Source organism: Dicentrarchus labrax, unplaced genomic scaffold, assembly GCF_905237075.1.
Source record: "Dicentrarchus labrax unplaced genomic scaffold, dlabrax2021, whole genome shotgun sequence".
Classification (NCBI taxonomy): Eukaryota; Metazoa; Chordata; class Actinopteri; family Moronidae; genus Dicentrarchus; species Dicentrarchus labrax.
In genome coordinates, this window is record NW_026136715.1 from 29,539,534 (window position 1) to 29,563,617 (window position 24,084).

General features: G+C 39.1%; 1 protein-coding gene and 1 long non-coding RNA gene across 5 annotated transcripts in view; one reads left to right on the forward strand and one right to left on the reverse strand.

Annotated features, from left to right (window-relative positions):
• Nucleotides 1-17,237, reverse strand: part of LOC127377785 (rho guanine nucleotide exchange factor 10-like protein) — a 103,344-nt gene extending 86,107 nt beyond the window's left edge. Inside the window, exon 1 of one of the 3 annotated variants that reach the window (XM_051425998.1) lies at nt 16,814-17,237. In XM_051425998.1, the coding sequence (XP_051281958.1) occupies nt 16,814-16,820 (7 nt within the window). In that variant the 5' untranslated portion in view covers nt 16,821-17,237. The remainder of the gene's footprint in view (nt 1-16,813) is intronic. The other 2 variants (XM_051425996.1, XM_051425997.1) reach the window with 2 other exon arrangements.
• Nucleotides 6-2,819, forward strand: LOC127377846 (uncharacterized). 2 transcript variants are annotated; one of them, XR_007887775.1, is made up of 4 exons: nt 6-145; nt 1,160-1,273; nt 1,438-1,620; nt 2,023-2,819. It is a non-coding gene; the product is annotated as an uncharacterized LOC127377846 (long non-coding RNA). The 2 variants fall into 2 exon arrangements; XR_007887774.1 differs by having other exon boundaries at nt 1,438-2,819.
• Nucleotides 17,238-24,084: the final 6,847 nt, after the last annotated feature.

The window sequence follows — 24,084 nt, forward strand, 5'->3', positions numbered from 1 at the left end:
AGGAGGAAACCTCGAAAAGAAACGCCCTGAAGCTGATAAAGTGGCTTCAGAAGAGGAAACTGCTAAAAAGAAAAGTCAAATGCAAAATATGCCATCAGGATATGAAACTGAAAAAGAGGACGAACAGTGGAGATCTATATGCTTGGTGAGAAATGTAGAATTACATATATGTACATTTAAAATAATTTGCAGTTATGTGTTGATGTGTGCAGGTTTGGGTCAGATTACTTTGGGATGTAATCAGGCTGCTCAATACAAATTAAATGCAATTTATGTAGTTAGTAATGTTATCTAATCTAAATCCTTTTGGATCAAACAATGACAATATTACACCATTTACATTTACATTTTCAGTGCAAATAAAATGCATTATGCATATTTTATATTTACAGTTGGTGAAATCAAATTAAACTTACAAAAACAGTACTGGCACAAGCTGCAAATACGCTGTGTGTATCCTGCTACATGGGATATTTATTTTGTCTAAGTTTTTGCTGCAGCTATTTATTTAATCAAGGGCCACATGGAGGACTTTGTGGTTGTAAAGCTAGAGGAGCACTTCCTCAAAATGTTCACCTTCATTTTTTTAATGTAAATAAAAAAAGAATTAAAACATCATCTATAATTCATTAAACAAAAATATATAAAAAAAAGTCATCATTTAAAAACTAGCAACCTGAGAGGAGTAACTTACTTATAGGCTACAGTAGAACATATCCAGCATTCAGAATTGTTCAAATCAAATTACCCTCACAAAAACATACTGGCATGAACGTCTACATCTGTACTGTACAGTTTTAGGATTTTGAAATTGCCATATTTTAAATACGTAATCAAACAAGTAATCTTTGTAACTGACAAACTATAATTTTTTTTAAGTGTACTTTGTGCTGATTATAGTTGCATTTTTTTGGTAACCTGATTATGTTTCCCATTACGACCCAAACGTGTGTGTGTGTGTGTGTGTGTGTGTGTGTGTGTGTGTGTGTGTGTGTGTGTGTGTGTGTGTGTGTGTTTGTGTGTGTGTGTCTCTGTGTGTGTGTGTGTGTGTGTGTGTGTGTGAGTGAGTGAGTAAGTGAGATAGTGGTGGAGAATACAGTATTGCATGAAGCCCTTTCCTAAATAAACAGTATTTTATGTTACTGTACTTTTTAAATAGGACCTGTCGCCATACAGCACATATGGGAAAGGAAAAACAAAAATCCATCAGGCACAAGTGAATCTTCAGTCATTCAAAGGTCTCCCTCAGTAACTGGATGCAGTTCATGTACAGGTGAGCAAGTAATAACAATAATAACATAAACACATATCATATCAGAATATTGCTGTTCTCTCTGTAATTGCATAAAACACTCAATATACAAAATAATGCATAGCATGTTTTGTCAATGAATTTAGAGATACATAAACATTCTTTTTTTTCATTTGCCTTTGAAGATTTTGTCAGGGTCTACGATTACGACAGATTGATATGATGGATGACACAATTGCAGCCAGTTCAACCACTCTCACTACAATGTCACAGCAGTGGAAAGGATGAGAAGGCGTACAGGCCAACAGATTGGTGGAAGAAGGGAGTTTGTTGTGATCGATGAGAGCCTTTTTCGGCACAAAAGAAAGGTATGTTGGTAAATGGACCTGTACTTGTATAGCGCCTTTCTAGTCTTTCGACCTCTCAAAGCGCTTTTACACTAAGTGCCACATTCACCCTTTCACACACATTCACACAGTGATGGCAAAGCCCATCGAACAGAAACTAACTCATTCATACACATTCACACACCGATGCACGGCATCAGGAGCAATTTGGGGTTCAGTATCTTGCTCAAGGATACTTCGACATGTTGCACCAGGAGCCGGGGATCGAACCCACAACCTTCCGATTAAGGAACAATCCACTCTGCCTCTGAGCCACAGCCATAGTAATAGTGACTGTAATTAAGTGTCAAATACAGTCAAACAAGTTATTGTAATAGGATGTATCTGTTTACGTCTGTGTTTGTTGTTTTGTTTCCGCATCAGTATGGGAGAGGAAGAATGGCTGGTGGGTGGAAAAGAAAGAAGTGGGTCTTTAGGATGTTAGGTGTGAGGCATCATCAAGGACGAAGAAAGCCTAATCTACGTCTTGTGGAGAGAAGATCTCGAAGACATCTAGTCCCCTTGATTGCCCATTATGTGAGGCTTGAATCTACAGTTATCAGTGATGAGTGGCGTGCGTATCGCATACTCTCTGCACTAGGGTACAACCATCACACTGTCAACCACAGCAGGTGTGTGAAAGGGTGAATGTAGATCCCCAAACTGGTGCCCATACCCAGCATCTTGAGAGGGCCTGGAGATCCTAGGAGCAGATCTGGAGGCTTAGGGGAAATCGCACTGACAGTTTGCTTTCCGACCACCTTTCAGTGATTGAGTGGAATGAATGGCTCGCAGAGAAACACTGTAAGGGTGCATTTGACTGATTCATGACATTTCCAAGTAGTCATATGCAGTCACTGTAACCGTTGTTAGCAAGACTTTCTTTCTGTGAGACAAATTCCAAGAATTCAGTGCACTTTGTTTTTGTAGTGTCGTAAAATTCAAATGTGTTGAGTATATATATTTTGTCTGTCTCAAATAATTTTTAGACGTTTCTTTGAGATAGGATTTAGAATTACGTTAAATTGTGTGTGTAAATTATTTTTGATACAGAAAGTTTGTAATTTTTTCAAACAAAGATTTTATTTTTTGATACAGAGTTTTTATTTTTTGATAGAGTTTTTATTTTAAAACAAAGATTTTATTTTTCATATTTGAAACGTCTGTGATCCACTGTTGATGTTGGCAAATTTTTATTCAGCCATGTTTAATAAATATCAATACAATATGTTCTATATCCCTTTGTGTTGTGTCTCTCCTTCGTCTGTTAAGATAACTGAACATTTTGTGAGTCTCGAGGCATTGTCAGCCTTTATATCTCATTTGTAAATGCTTTATAAGCCATAGATAGTGCTCACTTTAGAAGAGCTCACACAAAATACTTAATGAACGAGTAGTAAGTGCTTTGTAACTGTGAATTCCTGCATTAATAACTGTTTATAGGCCATCATTAGAAAATGAATTTGTTGTGAGTTTTATAGAACATCTGCTAACACAGTCACTAATCATTAATACATGTCTGAATAGTGGATGTGCAAGTGCATGCAGAAATGTACAGTACAATGAAGAGTAAAACATTTATAACTGTGATTATAAACCACATAGTAATGATTATTTACAGCAGAATCATGCTTTATAAATGATGAATTCAGTATTTACTAATCCATAACTAATGTGCTTAACAATGATGAATAAAACATTTTTAACTGTGTTTATAAACTACATACTAATGTGTATTCATGCGTTATAAATGATGAATTCATTATTTATTCATGCTTAACTAATGCTAATAGTGTGTACTCATTATAAAGTGTTACCGATTTATTCTGTGTACATTACTTGAAAATTAAAGCGGCCATACCGAATTCATTCTCCTTTCTTATTTGCACATAAAAGTAAAGTACAACATATTAGCATTGCTGTTGACAAATGCACATACTGTATTTTTTGTAAAGTGACCCAGACCATAACACAGTAGGACAAGTGGGAAAGTATCAGAATCAGAAATGCTTTATTTGCCATGTGTGCAAACAAGGAATTTGCTGTGGCAGTTGGTGCTAACATATAGAACATCTAGAATGTAAGAAATAAAAAAATGGCATGTCAAAACAGTACAGCTGCTAGGTATATAGTGCCTTATCATTCAAAAACAGTTCAGATTTCAGTTCAGTCTGGACAGGCTTGCATATCTAAAAAGATGGCTTCACAACAATACTCTGACACATGTTTGTCAATGTACAGGACACGACCACAATCTTGTCACGCAAGGTACTGTCCTCCCCCTCAATTGGGAGCACCAGATTCAGGCGTATGGTGTCATTCAGTATGGTAAACTTAGAACAAACAACGCCAATTGATCTCTCGATGTGAATTCTGATTGAGGATAACTTTCTTGACCTCTCTATATCTTCTGCACTCATCTGGCTGAGACCCCTGGCAGATGCTGGGATTTTGAGTGTGGCACCTACAAAGGCCACACTTTCCTTGATATCAAACCCTCTGTCAGCCAACACTATATCACCAGGCTCCGGCTTCCGAATTAAGCCACTGTTCTCTGTAACTAGTTTGTCGCTGTGGAGTGATGCTTATCAGATATTTCATAGTGTGTTTGTGTTTGTATGTAGAATATGTTTGAGCCATTGCAAGAGGATTCTGAGGCTTTTTCAATGAAGAGTTCAAAGCAGTCAATTATGACTCTGACCCGATTGCCATAATGCTCTACAAACTGATGAGGCATGCTGTCCCCCATGCCATGTCTCTCTGGCCAGTGCACCAAAGAGTTGAGGTGTGCATATAGTATGTTGATGGTGTCACAGAATGTGTGTGACGCGTGCTGTCAGCTTATGCTGAAAAGATGTGCAAGCAGATGGAGAGGCGGATTGAGCCTAATACGCATTAGGGTCAGGAGAAGTATCTGAAAATATGAAATTTTCCTTCCTGTGGTACTCTGGGGTAAACTGGGCATAATTTCTGTCAGTAGAGCCATAAATAGAGCTTAAGATGGAAGCCCAGTGTACAACCTTACTCTATCATCAAGGAATTCTCATCCATTCGCTAGCTTTAAAAATGATAAATGTAAAATACTTCGTAGCTCTCTGTATGTATCCAACCTCGACCAAATGCAATGAACTTCGCGTTGTTGCCAAGTGTCGCTAATCCCCACAGCCACACAACCCCATAATGCACTGCGCCGCATTAGACTGTTTACATTACGGGCGCAAGCTCAATTAATACCTTGTCAACCTCTTTAGTTAGCTAGCTAGCGCTAGCATATTAATACCAGAGCCCGTCTACGGAGAGCCTGGCCACTCTCTATTAAGTCCCATTGTACCGAATTTTGGTTGCAGTTCCACCAGAGTTCCACTGGGGGCGATCGCCCATGAGTGCAGAATGAATGGGAGCAGATGGAGCTAGACGGCTAAATTTGTCTCTTTCACCTGATTCTCGTTGAGAAATCTCAGATTTGATTGTAGTTTGGGCAAGTTCAACATGGGTTATAGGTCGAAAGTTGAATGAAAGAGTACTTATGTCCATTCGATTTCTTACAGGACGAGTTGTTGTTGCCCATAACACGCTAGCATTCTGCTAATGAATGCTGATTGGTCAGTGAAGGACTGATTACGACCAGAGATCCCGCTTGATGGCATCGTGGCACCCGAAGCGGGACCAGAATGTTAAGGCAGATTTTTCCGTTCTTTTTTTTAACACAGCAACTTTTTTTTGGGTTGCTGGTACTTTTATCTGCCTATCGTTATGTCTGTGTTGTCGATGCCTCGAGAGAAAAGGAAGTGCCGAGCGCAGAAGCACAAAGTGACTCGAGGCTTGCCGTAAAGCAGTATCTCTGGCCGTACGATGTGTATGACGTCATTGACATTTTAAAATACTTTTTAAAGCAAATAAGTGACTCTAAAAAATCTAACACCCAGCAATGCATCCCCTTTCGAATGCAACATTCAAATTACTAGACAGAAAATTATATCCTGAGAAAAGTGGATTTTGAGGGGTATAGCTCCATAGAGCGCCATTCATTCTGCACTCATCCTGTGAGCGCCCTCACATGGAATCAGAGTGGAACTGCAACAGTTCAGAACCCGGAAGTAGACCGAGAGTGGAACTTCTCCCCTTATTAGACATTCTCTGTTAATACCTTGTCATTCTCTTTAGCTAGCTAGCTAGTGCTAGCATATTAATACCTTGTCATTCTCTTTAGCTAGCTAGCTAGCCAGCGCTAGCTTTTTAATACCTTGTGAGCCTCTGTAGCTAGCTATGTGTGTGCGTGTATGTGTATGTTCACAGGATGGCTTTGGTTGTCATGGCAACCAGGGGAGGCCACAGCACTTGAGTCTCTAACTCCTGAGAGAGATAGAAAATCTCAAAATTAACCCCCTCGAACCATTTGCCAGGAATGACCAAAAAACGAGCGAAATGAAAACCGAAAAGACCGTGAGCATCGCCATCTTGTTGACCGTAGGACTGCCAAGTTTCAGTGGCTAAAGTTAAAAAATGTGACCTCGGGAGATTGAGGAAGAAATGGTGCAACAAGCTCCTTTAAAAATGTCTTCTCTCCAATTAACATGGAGATGGGGCCGTGAGAAGGGTGTTGCTGGCGCATCAGTGCGTTTCCCACCAAAACTATTTGTCTGACAGCTTCAGCAGTGTTATCACTGCGACCCCAACGGATTTACCTACGTTTCTATCTATAACTTATTTCTGTACAGTGACATTTGTGGCCTTAAGAGCAGTTTACAAATTTATTTTTTGACAAATGTTTCTCTCTCTCTCCACTCTAACTGAAACGGCAGTTGAAACCGGTTGAGCATTCTACCAATACACACCCATTTATTTTTTGGCCTGGTTTTTGGCGATTTATCGGCAAACTGTTTGGCGAAACGCTTAGAACAAACAAAAAGTTTTTTTGTGATTGTTGCGGGCAAAAATCCTTGATTATATGGCAAGTTTTCTTAAAAAATGCGATAGAATACGCGGGATATTTATGCAATTTTATGCGATGAAATTGTGGGAACTTGCAAAAATTGCGGGAACTTGCAAAAACTGCGGTTTGATGGAAAAGAGAAAAAAAAGTGATTCCCCCAACACCCTGTTCTCACTAGGCTACTACCTTAATGTAAAGAGTCATTTCTTATTACTTCCTATGATAAGCAAGCATACTACAACACAGAAAGTGCTGGGAATATTTAAGTTCTCATCTTGTTTTATTTCAGACCTTAATAAACACATGGCTCAAACTTATAAAACATTGATGAGTCAAACAAGTTCTGTAGCTTTACAAAAGGAATATGCCACAACGTCTGTAAAAATAAATAAATAAAATATAAAAAAATAAAATGTGTGCTTCCTGTTTTACAGAGGGAGCTACAAAACAGACATCTTCTGTTAAAATAAGTGCTTCCAATGCACAAAGAGCAATCTCTTACTGTAACGTAAATTTACATACTACTAGTTTACAACTGTAAGGTTTTTGATTTTGATTTGCGGGCTTCATCATGGCTTCATCGCGGGGTTTGCAGCTTTTCGATGATGTTCATGTCGCGTAATTACGTCACTTCATAACATTCCCATGGCAACAAGGGAAAATGGCTGCTCTTGTGTGAAGTAAACGCAACATTTTACAACTTTCTGCTAAGATATGTGTGACTTTTTTGCAACGAAAATGCGGGGATTATGAAATCATGCTAGCTCCGTATATTTTGCGCGGAATCTGCAATTAATGCAGCCAAAGTGCGGCGTATTTGAAAAAATGCGGCCCCCGCATAAACATGCGGACTTTGGCTGATTATGCATTGAATTATGCTATAACATAATCGCGTTTTTCTGGAGGGACTGTTAGAAAAGTCATAGCACTAATGTCCCCATCGAGCCACACGTTTTTGTACCTTTTTGTGTATGTGCGACCAAGGAGTAGTCGACCGAAAAACGTACGGAAGAATAATAAGAATATTAAAGCTGCAAGCAGCGTTGGGCGGGACCTCGCACTCCATGCAACTCAGGGCGTGCTGCGGCCGTGTCACGTGCCGTCGCAACACGTGCGGACCACAACATGAAAATGTCACGTAAATCAGCTCAAAATCGCATGTAGACGTGTTCAAGGCGGGACTCTTATCAAACATGTGAAGTTTCATTGAGATTGGACCACGTACGCTGAAGTTATGAGGACGTGTTCAGGGCGAGACTGTTACAGAATATATGAAGTTTATTGGAGATCGGACATTGCACACTGAAGTTATGAGTACTGTTTTATGGCGAATCGGAGTTCGACAAGTCGTCACTGGCACGCAGTTTGACGTACAGTCACAAATAGCTCAACTTTACATATAGTTTGTATGACCACAGAATTCAAAATGGCCAACTCTGACGGCACGCCACAGACACGCCGTCTGTCAACGTACAGTCTCAAATAGCACAACTTTTAATCAGCACCATTTTTTTACTGTACTGACCAATTTTGAAGTCGATCTGATGAATTCCCTAGGAGGACTTCGTTCAAATACAACACGAAAAATAACAGAAAATGACAAATAATTCAAAATGGCTTATTTTGATGCCACGCCATGGACTTCAACGTACATGCACAAATAGCCCAACTTTTAATCAGCAACATACTTTAACTGTACAGACCATTTTTGAAGTAGAGCTGATAAATTCCCTAGGAGGAGTTCGTTCAAATACAAGGCAAAAAATTCATCGAAAATGGCAAATAATTCAAAATGGCCAACTTTGACAGCACGCCACGAACACGCCCTTCAATGTACATGCACAAATAGCACAACTGTTAATCAGCAACGTACTTTGACTGGCCGACTTCCCGTGGGATTTGGGGTATGGGTCCAAGAGGCTTTTTTGTAGGTCTCGGCACGTTGCACGTGCCTACCAAGTTTTGTACACATCTGTGAAACGAGGCGCAGGGGCTGCTTTTTTATTATCCTGTAGGGGGCGCTACAAACACGATTTTTGATATGTGAACTTCAGGCACCAGTCTACACGTGCCCTGTGAATTTTATATTCATAACTATTACGGTCTCCGCACAGTGATTTACACTGCCACCAGAGCGCCACCCAGTGGCGTGTTTTTTTTCTCCTTTTTAAGTGAGCCTCAGGGAGCAAGTATCGTACCAAGTTTAATTTTAATCACACATGCCGTGTGATATATAAACTTCTTCATTTTAAAGAGCACCACCTTGTGGCGATGGCCTGAAATTGTGCACGGTGCCTAAGGAAGACATGAGGAACTATGGTAACAAGGTTCGACAAAAATTCTTAAGATTCATGACATGTCATCGTCATCGTCCTTAGGGACTGCTGAAAGAATTTCAGCTGGATCTGGTCAATCTGCTGGGAGATATACATAAACGAAAAAAAAATAATTTCCTTTCACCACTAGGTGGCGCTCTCACTATTACTGAATATTATCACATAGGCTTGTTCATGGCGCGACTCTTTTCAGACAAGTGAATTTTGGAGGCGAATGGACAATGTACACTCAAGTTATAGCAAATTCGTGTTTTGTGGCGGTATATCAAAATTTCTCGCCACGCCACAGACATGCCCACTCACCACAGTCATCGCATGTGTTTGCATTTCATGAGTAAATTTCAGGTGGATCTGATCATCCTGCTAGGAGTAGAACATCAAAGTATAAAACGTGATACCTCCTGTTGCCACTAGGTGGCGCTCTCACTATTACTGAATATTATAACATAGACATGTTCAGGGCGGGACCCTTATCAAACGGGAAGTTTTGTTGCAGTCGGATCATGTAGGCAGAAGTTATGACAAATCCCTCTTTTTATGGCGAGGGATCGAAATTGCACGCCACGGGACGCCACGCCATGTCCACGGTGTTTGATGGAATAACGTAAATAGCACAAATTTTATTGGTGAATGTGTTTAGATGGGTGTGTCCAAGTATGGAGTCGATCCGATAAATTCCCTAGGAGGAGATTGTTCAAATACAACGTGTGCAAATCGCCAGAAATGGCAGCTAAATCCAAAATGGCCGACTTCCTGTTTAGTTTGAGGTATGGGTCCAATAGGCTTTTCTGCTTTTTTTATTACGATACACATGCATACGTGTCAACGTCTTGAGGGCTGATTTGGGGGGGGCTTAGCCATTTGCATATCAGTATTTTCGCTACGTCTGAACTTCGTGCAATTTTCTCTGACTTTTCGAGCATGTTGCAACTGCCAAATATGCGGTCGAAGAGGCAGAAAATAATAATAATTCCTAGGGAAACAATAGGGCCTTGCACTGGTCAGTGCTCGGTCCCTAATTAAGCACGGGGAATAATAGTAGCGAGGAACGGGCTCTCACATGAAAATTTCATGTAAATCAGATCAGAATTGCCTCACAGCGCTCACTTCCTGTTGCCAGTAGGTGGCGCTATGACTACTGGACGGATCACACTGAGGTCCTCTACAGGAAAGGACAGAGCAGTCTGTTCTTTCTGAGGAGGCTCAGGTCATTCAACGTGTGCACTTGGCTACTACAGTTGGGGGGGAGGCATCGGCACTGTGTCGTAAATAGCACAACTTTTAATCATGAATGTCTTTAGATTGCGCTGATTAAATTTGAAGCTGTTTCGATAAGTTCCCTAGGAGGAGTTCGTTCAAATACAATATATAAATGACATTTCCTTTGACCACTAGGTGGCGTTCTCACTATTAGTGAATATTATCAAATAGATGTGTTCAGGGCGGGACTGTTATCAGACAAGTGAAGTTTGGAGCCGATTGGAAACTGTACACTTAAGTTATTAAATTCATGTGTTCTGACAGTACATCAAAGTGACCCCACGCCACGGACACGCCCTTTAACAAACCGTCACCACAATCATGAAATATCATCAATTTCCTGACTGAATTTCAGCTGGATCTGATAATCCTGCTTAAAACGAAATTCTTTAGTGAACAAGTGAACTGCCATGTTTTATTTCTTTTTATGTTACATTTATACTGTAAACTGAACAGTGTGTGTACTTTGCCATAGACCTGCAGTTAGCCTGAAGAGCAGTAAACTGCCTCAGGTGTTCCCACACTTACACAACAAACTGCTGTCATGGGTGTACAAGGCGACTTATTGTTTATGGATGTAAATCTCTGTGGTTTTCTCTCAGTAACTGTAAAGTCAGCAGGTAGATAACCATTTTGTTCAGAGAATACACGTTGAACAGATTGTTGACCAAGAGCAGCATGGGAAACAGAGGATTAGTCTCTTTTGTGCCACAACAAGGAGAGCTGTTGGTAGGAGACAGAGATTACACACTAGACATATGGCTTTTAAGCACTAACCCTTCACCTGTCACTCCTCATTTGCACCACAACTTGCACATGCACACCCATGCAACAAGCAGGCTGAATTACTGAGTTAAGCAGGCAAATGCCTCAGGGCTGCAGTTTAAGTCAGTTGATTCTTGAGACAACTCAGTTTGCTTGTATCCTGTGTGATGCAAATAAATCTTCCACGTGGTGTGAAACTGTCAATTCTCTTTCCTTCCTGTGAGTCCGTGTCACCATTCTGGGTACCTTCAGTGGGAGTTTGAGGTCTCTCACTATAGTCAGATAGTTAAAAGTCTAAGTCAGATAGACATCGATTAAGGTGCATTGAGATGAGAAAAATTAAATCACAACACTCCTCATTTGCACCACAACTTACACATGCACATGCACACCCATGCAACAAGCAGGCAGAATTACCAACTGAGTAAAGCAGGCAAATGCCTCAGGGCTGCAGACCCACAAGGGGGCCCCCCTGGCTTGATGAAGGCCCCTGTGTTGAAATCTAGTTTTCAACATTATTTTGGTAGATAAAAGTTCTTATATTAATTTTGTGTTTAAAGCTGCAATAGGTAACTATATTTAAAAATAACTTTTTTTCATATTTGCTGTAATTTTCACTATATCCTAACAATAGTACACGAGACAGATAATCTGTGAAAAAATCAAGTTCTTCTGGCTCGTTCTAGTTCTCCTAATGGCATTTGCAAGAATCCACCGGGCCTGGATAAAAACAACCAATCATATATAACTATAAAAGTTACCTACTGCAGCTTTAATTGATTTACCACACACCTAACCTGGTGGTAAGTAATGTGCTAGCAGAACAAAGTGCTGGGTACCTTAGGCAGGTTAATTAGGCCATAGACAATAAACATATATATATATATATATATATATATATATATATATATATTCTGGTGAGTCATAAAATGAAACTTTGTCTTCTTTCCCCCTTGTAGAGAATATCAGTACAGTGGCCACAATGCTGGAACACCTTCAGGTTCCTCCCCTACACCGCATTATACGTTGCTCCATTGGGAGCCATCCAGAGTTCACTGTGGCAATCCTCCTGGCTGCTGCTGCTGAACTGCCTGACAGCTAGATTTGTGTCAAGGGTGTCTTAGAAGCATATATCAGGCTAGTAGGCCATTTCCTCAGAGCAACAGAAGATTAATGAGTCAGGCTTCACCAACTGGCTGTTTTTTTTTTGTTTTTTTATTTGTTGCAGATATCATATCATGACAGAAGCCTTTCTGTACCTGGGATCTGGGACCCCAGATGCGGTCGAGTGCTCAATAGTTACCCAGACTTAGACGTTGTAAGAGGCTGTATTATATAATATATAAAGCTATCTATGTATTAAATGTAGAGAAAATGTGCCATATCGTGATGTGTATCATTTTTATGGATATGAAATTACCATTCATAGGGGGCGACAGTAGCTCAGTGTGTAGGGATTTGGCTTGGGAACCAGAGGGTCGCCGATACAAATCCCACAGACCACAATATGGAGTGTGGACTGGTAGCTGGAGAGGTGCCAGTTTCACCTTCTTTGCACTGCCGAGGCAACCTAACCCCAAGAAACTGCTCACGATCTGCTAACGTGGCGAGCCCATCACTCCACCATCTCTCTGCCTGCTGCATGTCCACAAGTGTGTATTTCAGCCTGTGTGTGTGTGTAAGAATAAAAAATAGTGAAAAGAAGACCCCCAACAGGGCGATTAATAAAATATATATCTTCTATCTTCTATCTTCTGTTATGGAATAACTTAATTTTATCATATATTATTTAATATGTGCCAATTAGTGATCGACAGATATGGGTTTTCTCAATGGCCAATGCTGATGCTGATATTGAGGGAGCAGGGCTGCCAATGGACAATATATAATTCAATATCAACACAATCAATACCGATTATCTAGGGCAAATATGAAAACAAATGCAGGAGAAAAAAAAGTGGTAATATATTGGTGTCACTGCAAAGTTTATCCAGTGGGCTGTGATTTGCAATACTGTGGCAGGCAGCACTGAGTAAGAAGAGACAAGAAGCTGCTCTCAGCAACATCAACTAAAATTAGTTGAAAATGTATATGTTAAAATATTGAACTATATTATTATATTATATTGATGTTAAAGAATATTCAGCTGAATATTCTTTAACAAAGTTGTCTGTTTAAGAAAGCAGCCTTCTGAATACCTTGCAGAGGGACACAGAAAAGTTCTATTTTCATTCCAGTTCAAAAATTACTCGGTTTTCATCTAACATAACATAGAATGATGAGCTGATATTATTTTCTTTTAGTGTTTTGTTGAGAATAGGAAATTGTGGAATAACATACTTCTCTCTCTCCACTGGCTTCTCTTTGTGTTTACTTTGTGAGAAACATGATGTTTTTAATGGGAGTAGAAGTGCTGGCTCAATGCCAGACCTACTGGTAATTAATCAATCAAACAGATCAATCCACATCTGTCATGAGTTCAGTTATTTATGTAAAGACAGTTTCATTATTCAGAGAAATGAATAACATGTTAAAGGACCAGTGTATAGGATTTAGTTGCAGACTGAAACCCCCTTGCTTCACTCTCCCCTTTCAAGCTCGAAGGAGAAACTATCGGTGGCTTATAAATGTCCAAAAACTCAACCATCCCTATCTAGAGCCAGTGTTTGGTTTATCCCCTCTGGGCTACTGTAGAAACATGGTGGTTCAACATGATGGACATAGAAAGCGGCCCATGGCGTCTAGATTTAAAATGGTGATTCTAAGGTAACAAAAACATAAACATTATTATATTCAGGTGATTATACACTAATGAAAACATAGTTATGCATATTATATTCCATTTCTGACAATATATCTCCTAAATGTTACACACTGGACCTTTAAAATTAGCTGATTACACATACAAGCACAGTTGTGGTCTATATGGAAGCCCATTTCTTCCAATGTGATAAAAAAAAAAAAAAAGGATTCTGTTAGTCATTATAATGAGAAATAATGATTTAGTATCTCAACAAAATGACTTAGTTTCTCAAAATAATGACTTAGTATGGCCAAAAACTCACTCAGTGTCTCAATATGATGAGACACTTTCTCAATATTTTGACAGTATCTCAAAATAATGATTTAATACAGTTTACACATCAAATGGGGATCCTACAGCATATTAGCCTTTAGTGACTCCACAGGGAGCTGTGTGAAGTTAATGTCTTCAAGTGATGTTATTTGAGTCAGTATCAGTTGGGACTGAAGACTACAATTTTGAAAATAATAAAAATCGGTTGGTGTGGAATGAGAAAGAAGTGACCTTCCTCTGTAGCTGATCATCTCCGCTGCAGACTAGAGACTCCAGGCTATGTTAGCTGCTGCTAGCATACCTCAACCCAATCTGCCACCCAACTGTCAGTGGTCAAGTTGCATTGTAATGTACGTTTTGACAAGGAAGAAGAATGTTTTGGATAAAAAAGAAGATATGTCTTGTTCTGCTACATCAAATAAAATTAAAAACTGTCCATTAGGAATCAAAAAATGTCGAGAAGTATGATGCTAAATCAATTCAGTATTCTTTTAAAAGAATTAATTTTTCAAAATACCCAAATTTAAAAAACTAAAAAATCGCCAAATACCAAGAAGAAAGGCATGATAAAACACAAATAATGATGTAATCTAAAACAGAATTGTAAAAGGACTACCTTTGGAAAAGTCAGATTACTCACACATATGAATATGTTGACACACAGGTATAATGAGGAGCAGGGGTTTGGGAAAACATTGTTTATACATGTGGACAACTGGCAAAAATTGTATTTTGTTGTATTTTGCCAGAGGCGTGTTACATTCCTTTACAGCAAATCCAGACGTGTCCTTTCCCAAACTGTTACACAACCAGATGACAAGCCATTTAAACAGGAGACCATGGCTTTTGATCATTCTCAGCACTTCTATTCAGACATGAAACTAGAAAGAAAAAAAAGACGAAGGCCAGGACCTGTTCTTATCACCACAAAATGAACACTGACCTTTTAGCAGCAGAAGTCATGTTATTAGCATCTAAAGATGTAAATATTCAGATAAAAGAACCTGAGAAGAATAGTCTGTTGTGCCAAGTTGAATTGAGACAAAGACGAATAATTCAGCGGGCTGAATGGAAAAAAGCCTCCATTCTGAAGAAGACACCGTGGGCCTGGCAGCTCAATGGACAATAGCAGAGAAAGAGGGAGCTGTGATGAGAAAACCGCCTCTGGATTGTCCAGGCTAAGTAATCTACTGACTCCCACTGCGATTGACAGCATTCGGTTAAAACCCCAAGCCAAACATGGAAACAAGATGAAGGCACATTCTTGCATAGTGTTTCACTGACAGCTGATTAATTCTGTTACAAGGGTTTTTCGCCCCATTGGGATCAGGGCCTAAGGAAGACAATGTCAGCTGGTCGATGGTTCAGTCAGTCTTTCAGATTACCAGCCAGACTGACCTGAAATTTAGAACAGATATTCATACCGCCGCAGCAGCCCCGACTATCTATTATGGACATTATATGGTGAAGCCTGCAGTCTATGCTGCTCTCCTGACAGGTCACATGCAGTCATAAACCTAGACTGGTCTTTATTGGTTCTTATCAGCAGGTCAGGCAGACTGTCGTATTGCTGTCAAGTGAACATTTTGTCCTCAAGTTGATGTGTAAGAAGCAGGAAAAGTGGTGATAGGCAGCCAAGGCTAATTATTACATGTGGGAAGCGAAGGCTGGCCTGTGTGGTCCGATCCAACAGGTGAGCTACTGTTGCTCAAACTGCTCAAAAAGTTAATGCTGGTTCTGATAGAAAGGTGCATCGCAGCGTGTTGCATATGGGGCTGCATAACAGGGATGCCCATAATGGTCATAATGTTATGGCTGATAGGTGTTTACCAGTTGCTATGTATTATCATCTTCTTGTGTCCTGTCTTCTTGTCATTATATGTTTTTCACTCATTTTTATATAGAAGTGGTTCCTAACCATTTCACCTTAAGGGACCTATCAGTGACATATTTTATGGATATTTCATATTATATTGAGTGCATAACAATCATAGTAGAGAACAACTGATGAATTGTACAATGAACATGATAACTGCAGTTTGTGTAAAACAAGTGATTTGGAAGAATTTTGAGCAGATTATTTCCTGGAAATGTTCAAAGATTCAGATTCAGAGATAAGTTTATCTGATATTTTAGGTACTTTTTATACAGTTCTCTCTCTGTTATGTATTTTTTAAATATGTTTTACCAATGTAAGTGCTCTCCTTTGTGAGTTTTGAGAAGGAGGTAAAAACCTGAATAGAATAATATAATAATATATTATTATGACTTTTCTTAATTTTGATATCTATCGACCATCAGCATCAGCCATTGAAAAACCCATATTGGTTGACCTCTATCTTAAATAATTGTCTAAACTTTAAAAATAAATATTTAATTTAGTTTTTTTTCACAGAAATCGCCAAAATGCTGTGATGTAGGTCTACTGTGTGTATTTTTTACGTTGTCATACCCCAAGTTTGGGAACTACTGATATATAGTATGTATGCATAATAGGCCTACAATGTAGTTGTTGTAATGTAGAAATAATGTGTTTTTACTACATTATATACCGTACATTATGTATGTAGAATAGGTCTACAGTGTAGTGGTATAGTATGGTAATGTGGAAATAATATGTTTTTCTTACATTATGAACTATTAAACTTAAACTGTAAACCCTGTACAATCTCTTTTGACCATAATAACGATGATTATGCCAATAAAGCATATCTTCATTTTGATATATACATTGTATAGGCTAGAGGCTAATAAGACTGTAAACATTTCAACATGCAGGGTCTACACGTTCACTGTGTCACTCACCTGACATCTGGAGGTCATCACAAGCTCATTAATAAGCTCAACATCAGCAGAATGTGGCCGTTTGTGACTGTCCCGACCAACCGTTTAAAGGAAGGTGCTATATACGTTAGGAAGCTAAGTAAGCTCCTGCAGGTACTTCCTCACCCCAGCAGTCCTCCAGCTGTCACACTGCTACTCCAAAAACATGGTTAAATACAGGCTTATCTTCTTTCCAGGGTTTTCCTGGTGTGTTTCTCTCTCTCCTCCTTCTCTCCCTCACTCTGTCCCGCTCAGAGAGGAGCAGCAGCTTCATATACTAACGTTACCCCGAGAAAAGCCGGTTATAGTTTGGGCGGAGATTAGCCGAACTATTACGACCTAGCAGACTGTGTGTGTAGGCTGAGCTGACTGACACTTTATAGGACATAGAAATATATGTTGGTAGCCCATACAAACTCAACTCAAGACTTTTTATAGGCTATATATAGGCCTACATGTTGATGTGTAGGCTATAGGAGACCTCAGTCACTCACTTACTGTAGCCTACATTCAGCGTTCACCAAAATAAAAGAAAACGGGTAACCGTTGGCACCAGTGAGTTAAGAATAAGCGTTTATTCCCGGTATTTAAGTACTTCCGTAAATTCAGGAAGAAAAGAAACGGTCTGTAATATATTTTGGATGTCAAGAAACAAGAGAAGCGCTCCTAAAATGTTTTATTGAAATGAGATAACTTCTGTTATGAATTGGCGCTATACAAATAAAATTGAATTGAAAATAAAATTGAAAAATTGATCGATTGATTTTGTTTTTAATGTCTTCCGAATTGTGTTTTTTCCCAATTAGTTGTCGAAAAAATATCCCGTTCAATAAATATGTTCTACTATACTTTAAGGACAACTAAATCAAGTTTAAATGCTAGTGTTTTTAAAGGGGTTTGGCGCGATGGATTTTCACTACATAAAAATGAACGCCAGATGTCGGCATTGGGTACTTTTCTTTCTTATGGCCCAACCATTGACAGTATAGGGCCCAGTATTTAATCAGAGGCAAAGAGACACTGACAGCAGTGATGGGGATACTGGTTTACTGTGGCTCAGTAAAAAGATTATTTGAATATGAGTTGTCTTTTTCGGCTCCAGAACCGCTCATTTAGAACCACTTTTGGCTTTTATAATTCGGCCAAATTTTGTAATGTTTTGACCTGTAATTGGTAAGTGTACACATATAGGCCTATGATTTCAATTGTTTAATGTATTATACTAAGCCTTATAATTTCAAGCTTTAAAGCTGCAGTAGGTAACTTTATTTAAACAAAAAACCTTTTGTCATATTTGCTGAAACTTTCACTATATCCTGACAGTAGTTCATGAAACAGATAATCTGTGAAAAAATCAGGTTCCTCTGGTTCCACCCATTGTTCCTAACGGCATTTGCAAGAATCCACTGTGCCTGAACAAAATAAAACCGATTAGATAATAGATAATAAACTGTGCAAAACAATGCTTATTTCCTTATTTATTTATTTATTTTTTGTAAAAGTTAAACTGATATAATTGTTACTCATGGACATATAAAATACGGACGCCACATCGCCACTTCCACCAACTGTACAAAAATGAAGCCAAAATATCCCAGATGAGGCTTTTGAGATCTTTTGCCACTCTGAGCCGTAGTCTGCGCAGTAGTGACTGGGGTTGGCGCCGCGGTATCAAAGTCCTGCCCACACCCAGCCAACTCAATCAAGGGTTCAGCTGTCAATCATGAGGTGAACCCCTTTTTTTTTTTATCTTCAAATAACTAATTAAAACCAAACTGAACAGAAAAATTAACACTTGAACATGCATTATTGTGATAAGAACTAGGCCTACCTAAAGTTACAGAAACCATCTTTTGGAAAAATGTATCTGACATTTATCTGGTCATAATGTTCTGCTTTTAATATCTTTTTTTATTATTTATTTCATTAATTTAACCTTTTAATTAGATCTTTAAAATGTTATTTAGTTTATTTTTTAAATCTTAAAATTTTCACTTTTTAAATTAGGCTATATATTTTTTTATTTGTTTCTTCTATGAATTAGTTTAATGTGAGACGGCCACTGTCATGAAAAGTGACATTATGAAGTTTAACTGTGAAAAGTGCAATTGAAATAGGAATGTCTATATAATGAAGTAAAGAATGACTTTCAATAAAACTCTTATTTGTTATTATGAAAAGCTCCACAAGAGGGCGGTCTGTGATAAAAAAAAAAGTGTTGCTGCAAAAAGCCATTACTGGTAGGTAGAGGTAAAAGAAAATAACAAAACAATCAAACACTTTGGGGCTGGTGAAGCACATTTTTATTCAAGATGTAATTTACTGAACCTACTCAGTAAATTGTTTGATAATTGTTCAAAGTGAAGTTGACAGACACATAATAATGAATAGATGAATGTAGAGATCTCTAAAGCCCAGTTCCAAGTTTTCCACATTAGTCATTGATAAGGTGTCCAGCTAACAATCAGGTCAGTATGAGTCACAGTGGAAAGAAAACCTGTCCTCATCACTAGGATCAGACTGTTAACACGGCCATCAGCAACCCCCCGCCCCCAAAGACTCTGTTCTGGTCTGCTAGTTTCCAAAGTATTTAAAAAGCATGGTGTGAAAAATGGTCAGTTTGAGTTGCCTCAGCAGCTGTCAGGTTGGATCAAACGGCAACATTCAAGTACTACAAGATTTTTATTATTAACATCATACTTTATGGAGCTATTATTGTAGCAAAACTGTTTACAAATATGTGTAGTTGTGTAACTGTATCTCAATCTGTGTATGCATAATCAGATCTGTGAATGTGTAAAATAATCTCTAAATGTGTGTTTAGAATCCTTGTGTGCGTAATCAGCTTTGTAAATGTGTAACAAATCTGTATTCAGATTTGCAAGTGTAAGGATATTTGTTCTTGTGTGGACAAATCTGTAAGTGTGTGGACAAATCTGTAAGCACAGTTACTTATTAATGGTTGAAAAGTCTAAGTACTTGATCAAAGAGCTGGAAATACAGACAAATCCTCGGTTACAATTCACGCAGGTCTCTCAATTGGCTGTGTGTTTACACATGACTTTTGCTACACTTCTACTATGGCAGATCTGTAAATGCGTGTGGAGAGATTTGTCTGTCTGCCTCAGTAGCCATGTCCACTTCTGTCTGACGAAAGCCCTGAGGTCATAAGTAACATACAGTAGTTTGGAAAATTGAAGCGGAGAGGAGTGAGAGGAAGGTCGGGCATCAGCGCCCACCTCTGAAGGCCTCAGTGGGGCTTATGGTGCGGTCAGCCCCCAGAGGGCCAGGAGCCAAACCCCGCAAGTAAACCATCTCGGCCTACCTGTCGTTAGACTGGTCTCCATCGGTCCCGGGTTGGCTGCATTCACACTGAGCTCAGCTAGCATTTTTTAACCTAATTCTAGACTCATTAGTTGTTTGATAAACAGTAAATTAAGTAATTTGTTCCCCATATGCTATTTTCCTATAGAAAGGTAGGTCAAACAATAAAGACAGTGCAGCAAAGTCTCTCTACCGACAATAAGCTCAACAAAATAGACAAACTAATATGTACATATACAGAGTGCAAAAGATGCTGGAATGAATATTTTTTGTGCAGGTACTATTATGTACATGAGGTAGGTGGATATGACAGTAGATACAGTATATACAATAGGCACAGCATGCAGAGATTGTTGCATAGATGTCTTTAGTAATGATACTTTGTGTTATAAACAGAAAACTGAATTTCAGCAATGAGAATAAATATATCGATCAGCCATTCCATTATAACTACAGACAGGTGAACACTGATTATCTGGTTATAATGGCACCTGTCAGTGGGTGGGATATTAGACAGCAAGTAAATATTTTGTCCTTAAAGTTGATGTGTTATTCTTAGTCAGCTAGCATTTTCCAACCTAATCCTAGACTCTTTTGTGGTTTGATAAACATTATGTTTGTGTTCCCCATATGCTATGTAGGTCAAACAACGAAGACAGCGCAGCAATGTCTCTCTACCACCGACTGGTGGTCTATAGACCGTACAGCTGCACACAGACAAATCTCTCCTCACGCACAGATCTCCTCATTTGCAGATCTGCCACGGCAGAAATGTAGCAAAAGTCACGTGTAAAAAGACAATTGAGAGTCACGCCTGATGTGTAACCAATGATTTGTCTGTTATTTCCAGCTCTTCGAGTAAATACTTAGACTTTTGTCAGATTTGTCTACACATTTACAGATTTGTCCACACGTGTTAGAATATCCTTACACTTGCAAATCTGAATACAGATTTGTAGATTTTTTACACATTTACAAATCTGATTACGCACACACAGATTCTAAACTCACATTTGCAGATTACTGTACACATTCACCAATCTCAGTACTTATTTACAGATTATTTTTCACATTCACAGATCTGATTACGCACACACAGATTGAGATACAGTTACACAACTCTCCACACATATTTGTATACTTGCCAAAATACAAACAGCAGTTTCTATACATTTACATATGATCATTTTATTTAGGTACTGACCACTGCAGACCGTGAACACCCGGCAAGAGCTGCAGTTTTGGAGATGCTCTGGCCCAGTCGTCTAGCCATCACAATTTAGCCCTTGTCAGAGTTGCTCAAATCCTCATGTTGACCATTTTTCCTGCTTATAACACATCAACTTTAAGTTGAAATGTCTATTTTGTTGAGCTTATTGTCCTGTTTACTTATGCTTATTCTGGGTATTTACATTGAGGGCAATGTGAATCAAATTCTGTGTATGTTTACACATACCTGGCCAATAAAAATAATTAATATTTTTGCATTCATGTTGCATGCTGGAGGGAGGTGGATGGAGGGCTGGAAATAGCTGGCGGTTTGACACCCCTGGGTTGGCTGTTGCCTTCAGGTGGAAAGCTTCATCTGTGTATTACCGGAGTTTAATAAATCTCCATGATCTTCGTAATCAAACTGGACAGAAAAGTGTGACAGTTACTTTGTCATAACCCACAGTGACGTCTCCTTCTTGCTGCCTGTCAGATGAATTTACACAACAGTAGTTAATGGGTGAATCACACATTTCCTGCATGAATCACTTCTTCTTTCTCAGCGATCTATGTTAATTTGAAAATTAGTTGAAAGTAACAGATGGAATTAGTTTTTATCCATCCATTTTCTATACTTATGTCCTGTTCAAGGTTGCATGGGGACTGGAGCCTATCCCAGCTTTGGGTGAAAAATTGGGTTTAAAGTTGAAAAACAGAAAAAAATAGTATGTAGCCCTTTAAAGCTACAGAAGGTAACTTTTATAAAAAATAAAATTTTTGCATATTTGCTGACACTTTCACTATATCCTAACAGTAGTACATCAGAAATCAGGTTCCTTTGGCTCCTCCTAGTGCTGCTAATGGTATTGCGAGAATCCACCGGGGCTAAATAAAAACAGTCAATCAGAGCCAAATTAAAGTTTGTAAGATATCAAATGAGTTTTTCTGTGAGCGTAATGATTGAATGATTAATTATTTCCTTAGAAGGTGACTCTCAGTGTCTCAGATAACATAAAATGTAATTCTAACTGATAATTTACTATATGGCTGCACATAACATAATGTTGCTAAAGCAAGATCAAACCAGCCTGATATGGAATTTTGTCTACTGACTTCACAGTTTAAAATAAATAAATGTGATTAGCCACCCCAACTGCCATTCCATTATCCTTACCTCTTCCACTCACATTCTTTTGTCTTTCAGCAGCTGTAGTGGGCTCCTTTTTAAAGCTAGAGTGAAGATACTGATATCATATGAAATTAGATGGGAACTTAACAGTGGAGTGAGGAATGGAGTAAATGAACCTGTTGCAAGCTCCCATGAACTTTTAAATTATTAACTTGTAATAACCCAAACTTAAGTCCGTCTTTTTAAAGGCAAATGTCGTCTTCAACTAGCACCATGACCTTCAAAATCAAGCTGACTAACAAAGAAGAATCCACGAAGACAAGCTGGCCATTGAAGTTAACCAGATCAGCATGTCTGTTCTTACTAACATGCTAAAGGAGCACCACAAGTTTATATCATCAGCCCTTTGCACTGAATTCAAGTCAGTGTTTGCGTTTCTCAAAACCGAATCAGATGTAGTACAATTCAATTCAATTCAATTGTGGTTCCTTTAGTCTCTAAAAGTAGAACAGGAGCCAGAGCCTTCAGCTACCAAGCTCCTCCTGTGGAACCAGCTTCCAGTTTTGGTTCGGGAGACAGACACCCTCTCCACATTTAAGAGTAGGCTTGAGACGTTCCTCTTTGATAAAGCTTATAGTTAGGGCTGGATCAGGTGAGTCCTGAACCATCCCTTAGCTATGCTGCTATAGGCCTAGACTATCGGGGGATTTCCCATAATGCACTGAGCTCCTCTCTTCCTCTCTCTCTCTTTCTACACACATTCATGTCCCATTAATGCATGTTACTAACTTCACTTCTTCCCCAGAGTTCTTGTGCTTTCTCGTCTCACAGTTTTCTTATGGATCCTGGTGGAGCCTCCTGCCATGGTCCTGCTTGATTCCCATAATATCACTGATATTTATTAGCCAGTGTCAAACACTGTGAGGTCCCTCTTGTAATCCTAGGAATTATTATTATTATTTATTCTGGAAGTGACTGCATATTTGGTGGCTGCAACATGCTCAAATGATCATGGAAATTTGCACAAAATTCAATCATTCGCCCACCCCAAGTATGCAATTGTCCCCATGTATGGGTGCCACCAAATGGCGGAGCCCCGCCCCCCCCGCCCGAATCAGACCCCAAGACCTCTTAGGCCGACATGTACGAAAACCGGTATGCATGTGTATCGTGATAAAAGAAGCAGAAAAGCCACTTGGACCCATACCTCAAACCCAACAGGAAGTCGGCCATTTTGGATTTTGTGGTCATTTCCTTTACATTGCATGCAGGAAATTTATCAGATGGACTCCACACTTGAACACAGCCATCTAAAGACATTCATGATTAAAAGTTGCCCAATTTACGCCATTCCGTCGAACAGTGTGGACGTGGCGTGGCGTCCCGTGGCATCCAATTTCGATCCTTCGATTGATAAGAGTCCCGCCCGAACACGTCTATGTGATAATATTCAGTAATAGTGAGAGTGCCACCTATTGGCAACAGGAAGTATAACGTTTTATACTTTCATGTTCTGCTCTTAGCATGATGATCAGATCCACCTGAAATTTACTTATGATATGTGATGAATGTGGTGAGTGGGCGTGTCTGT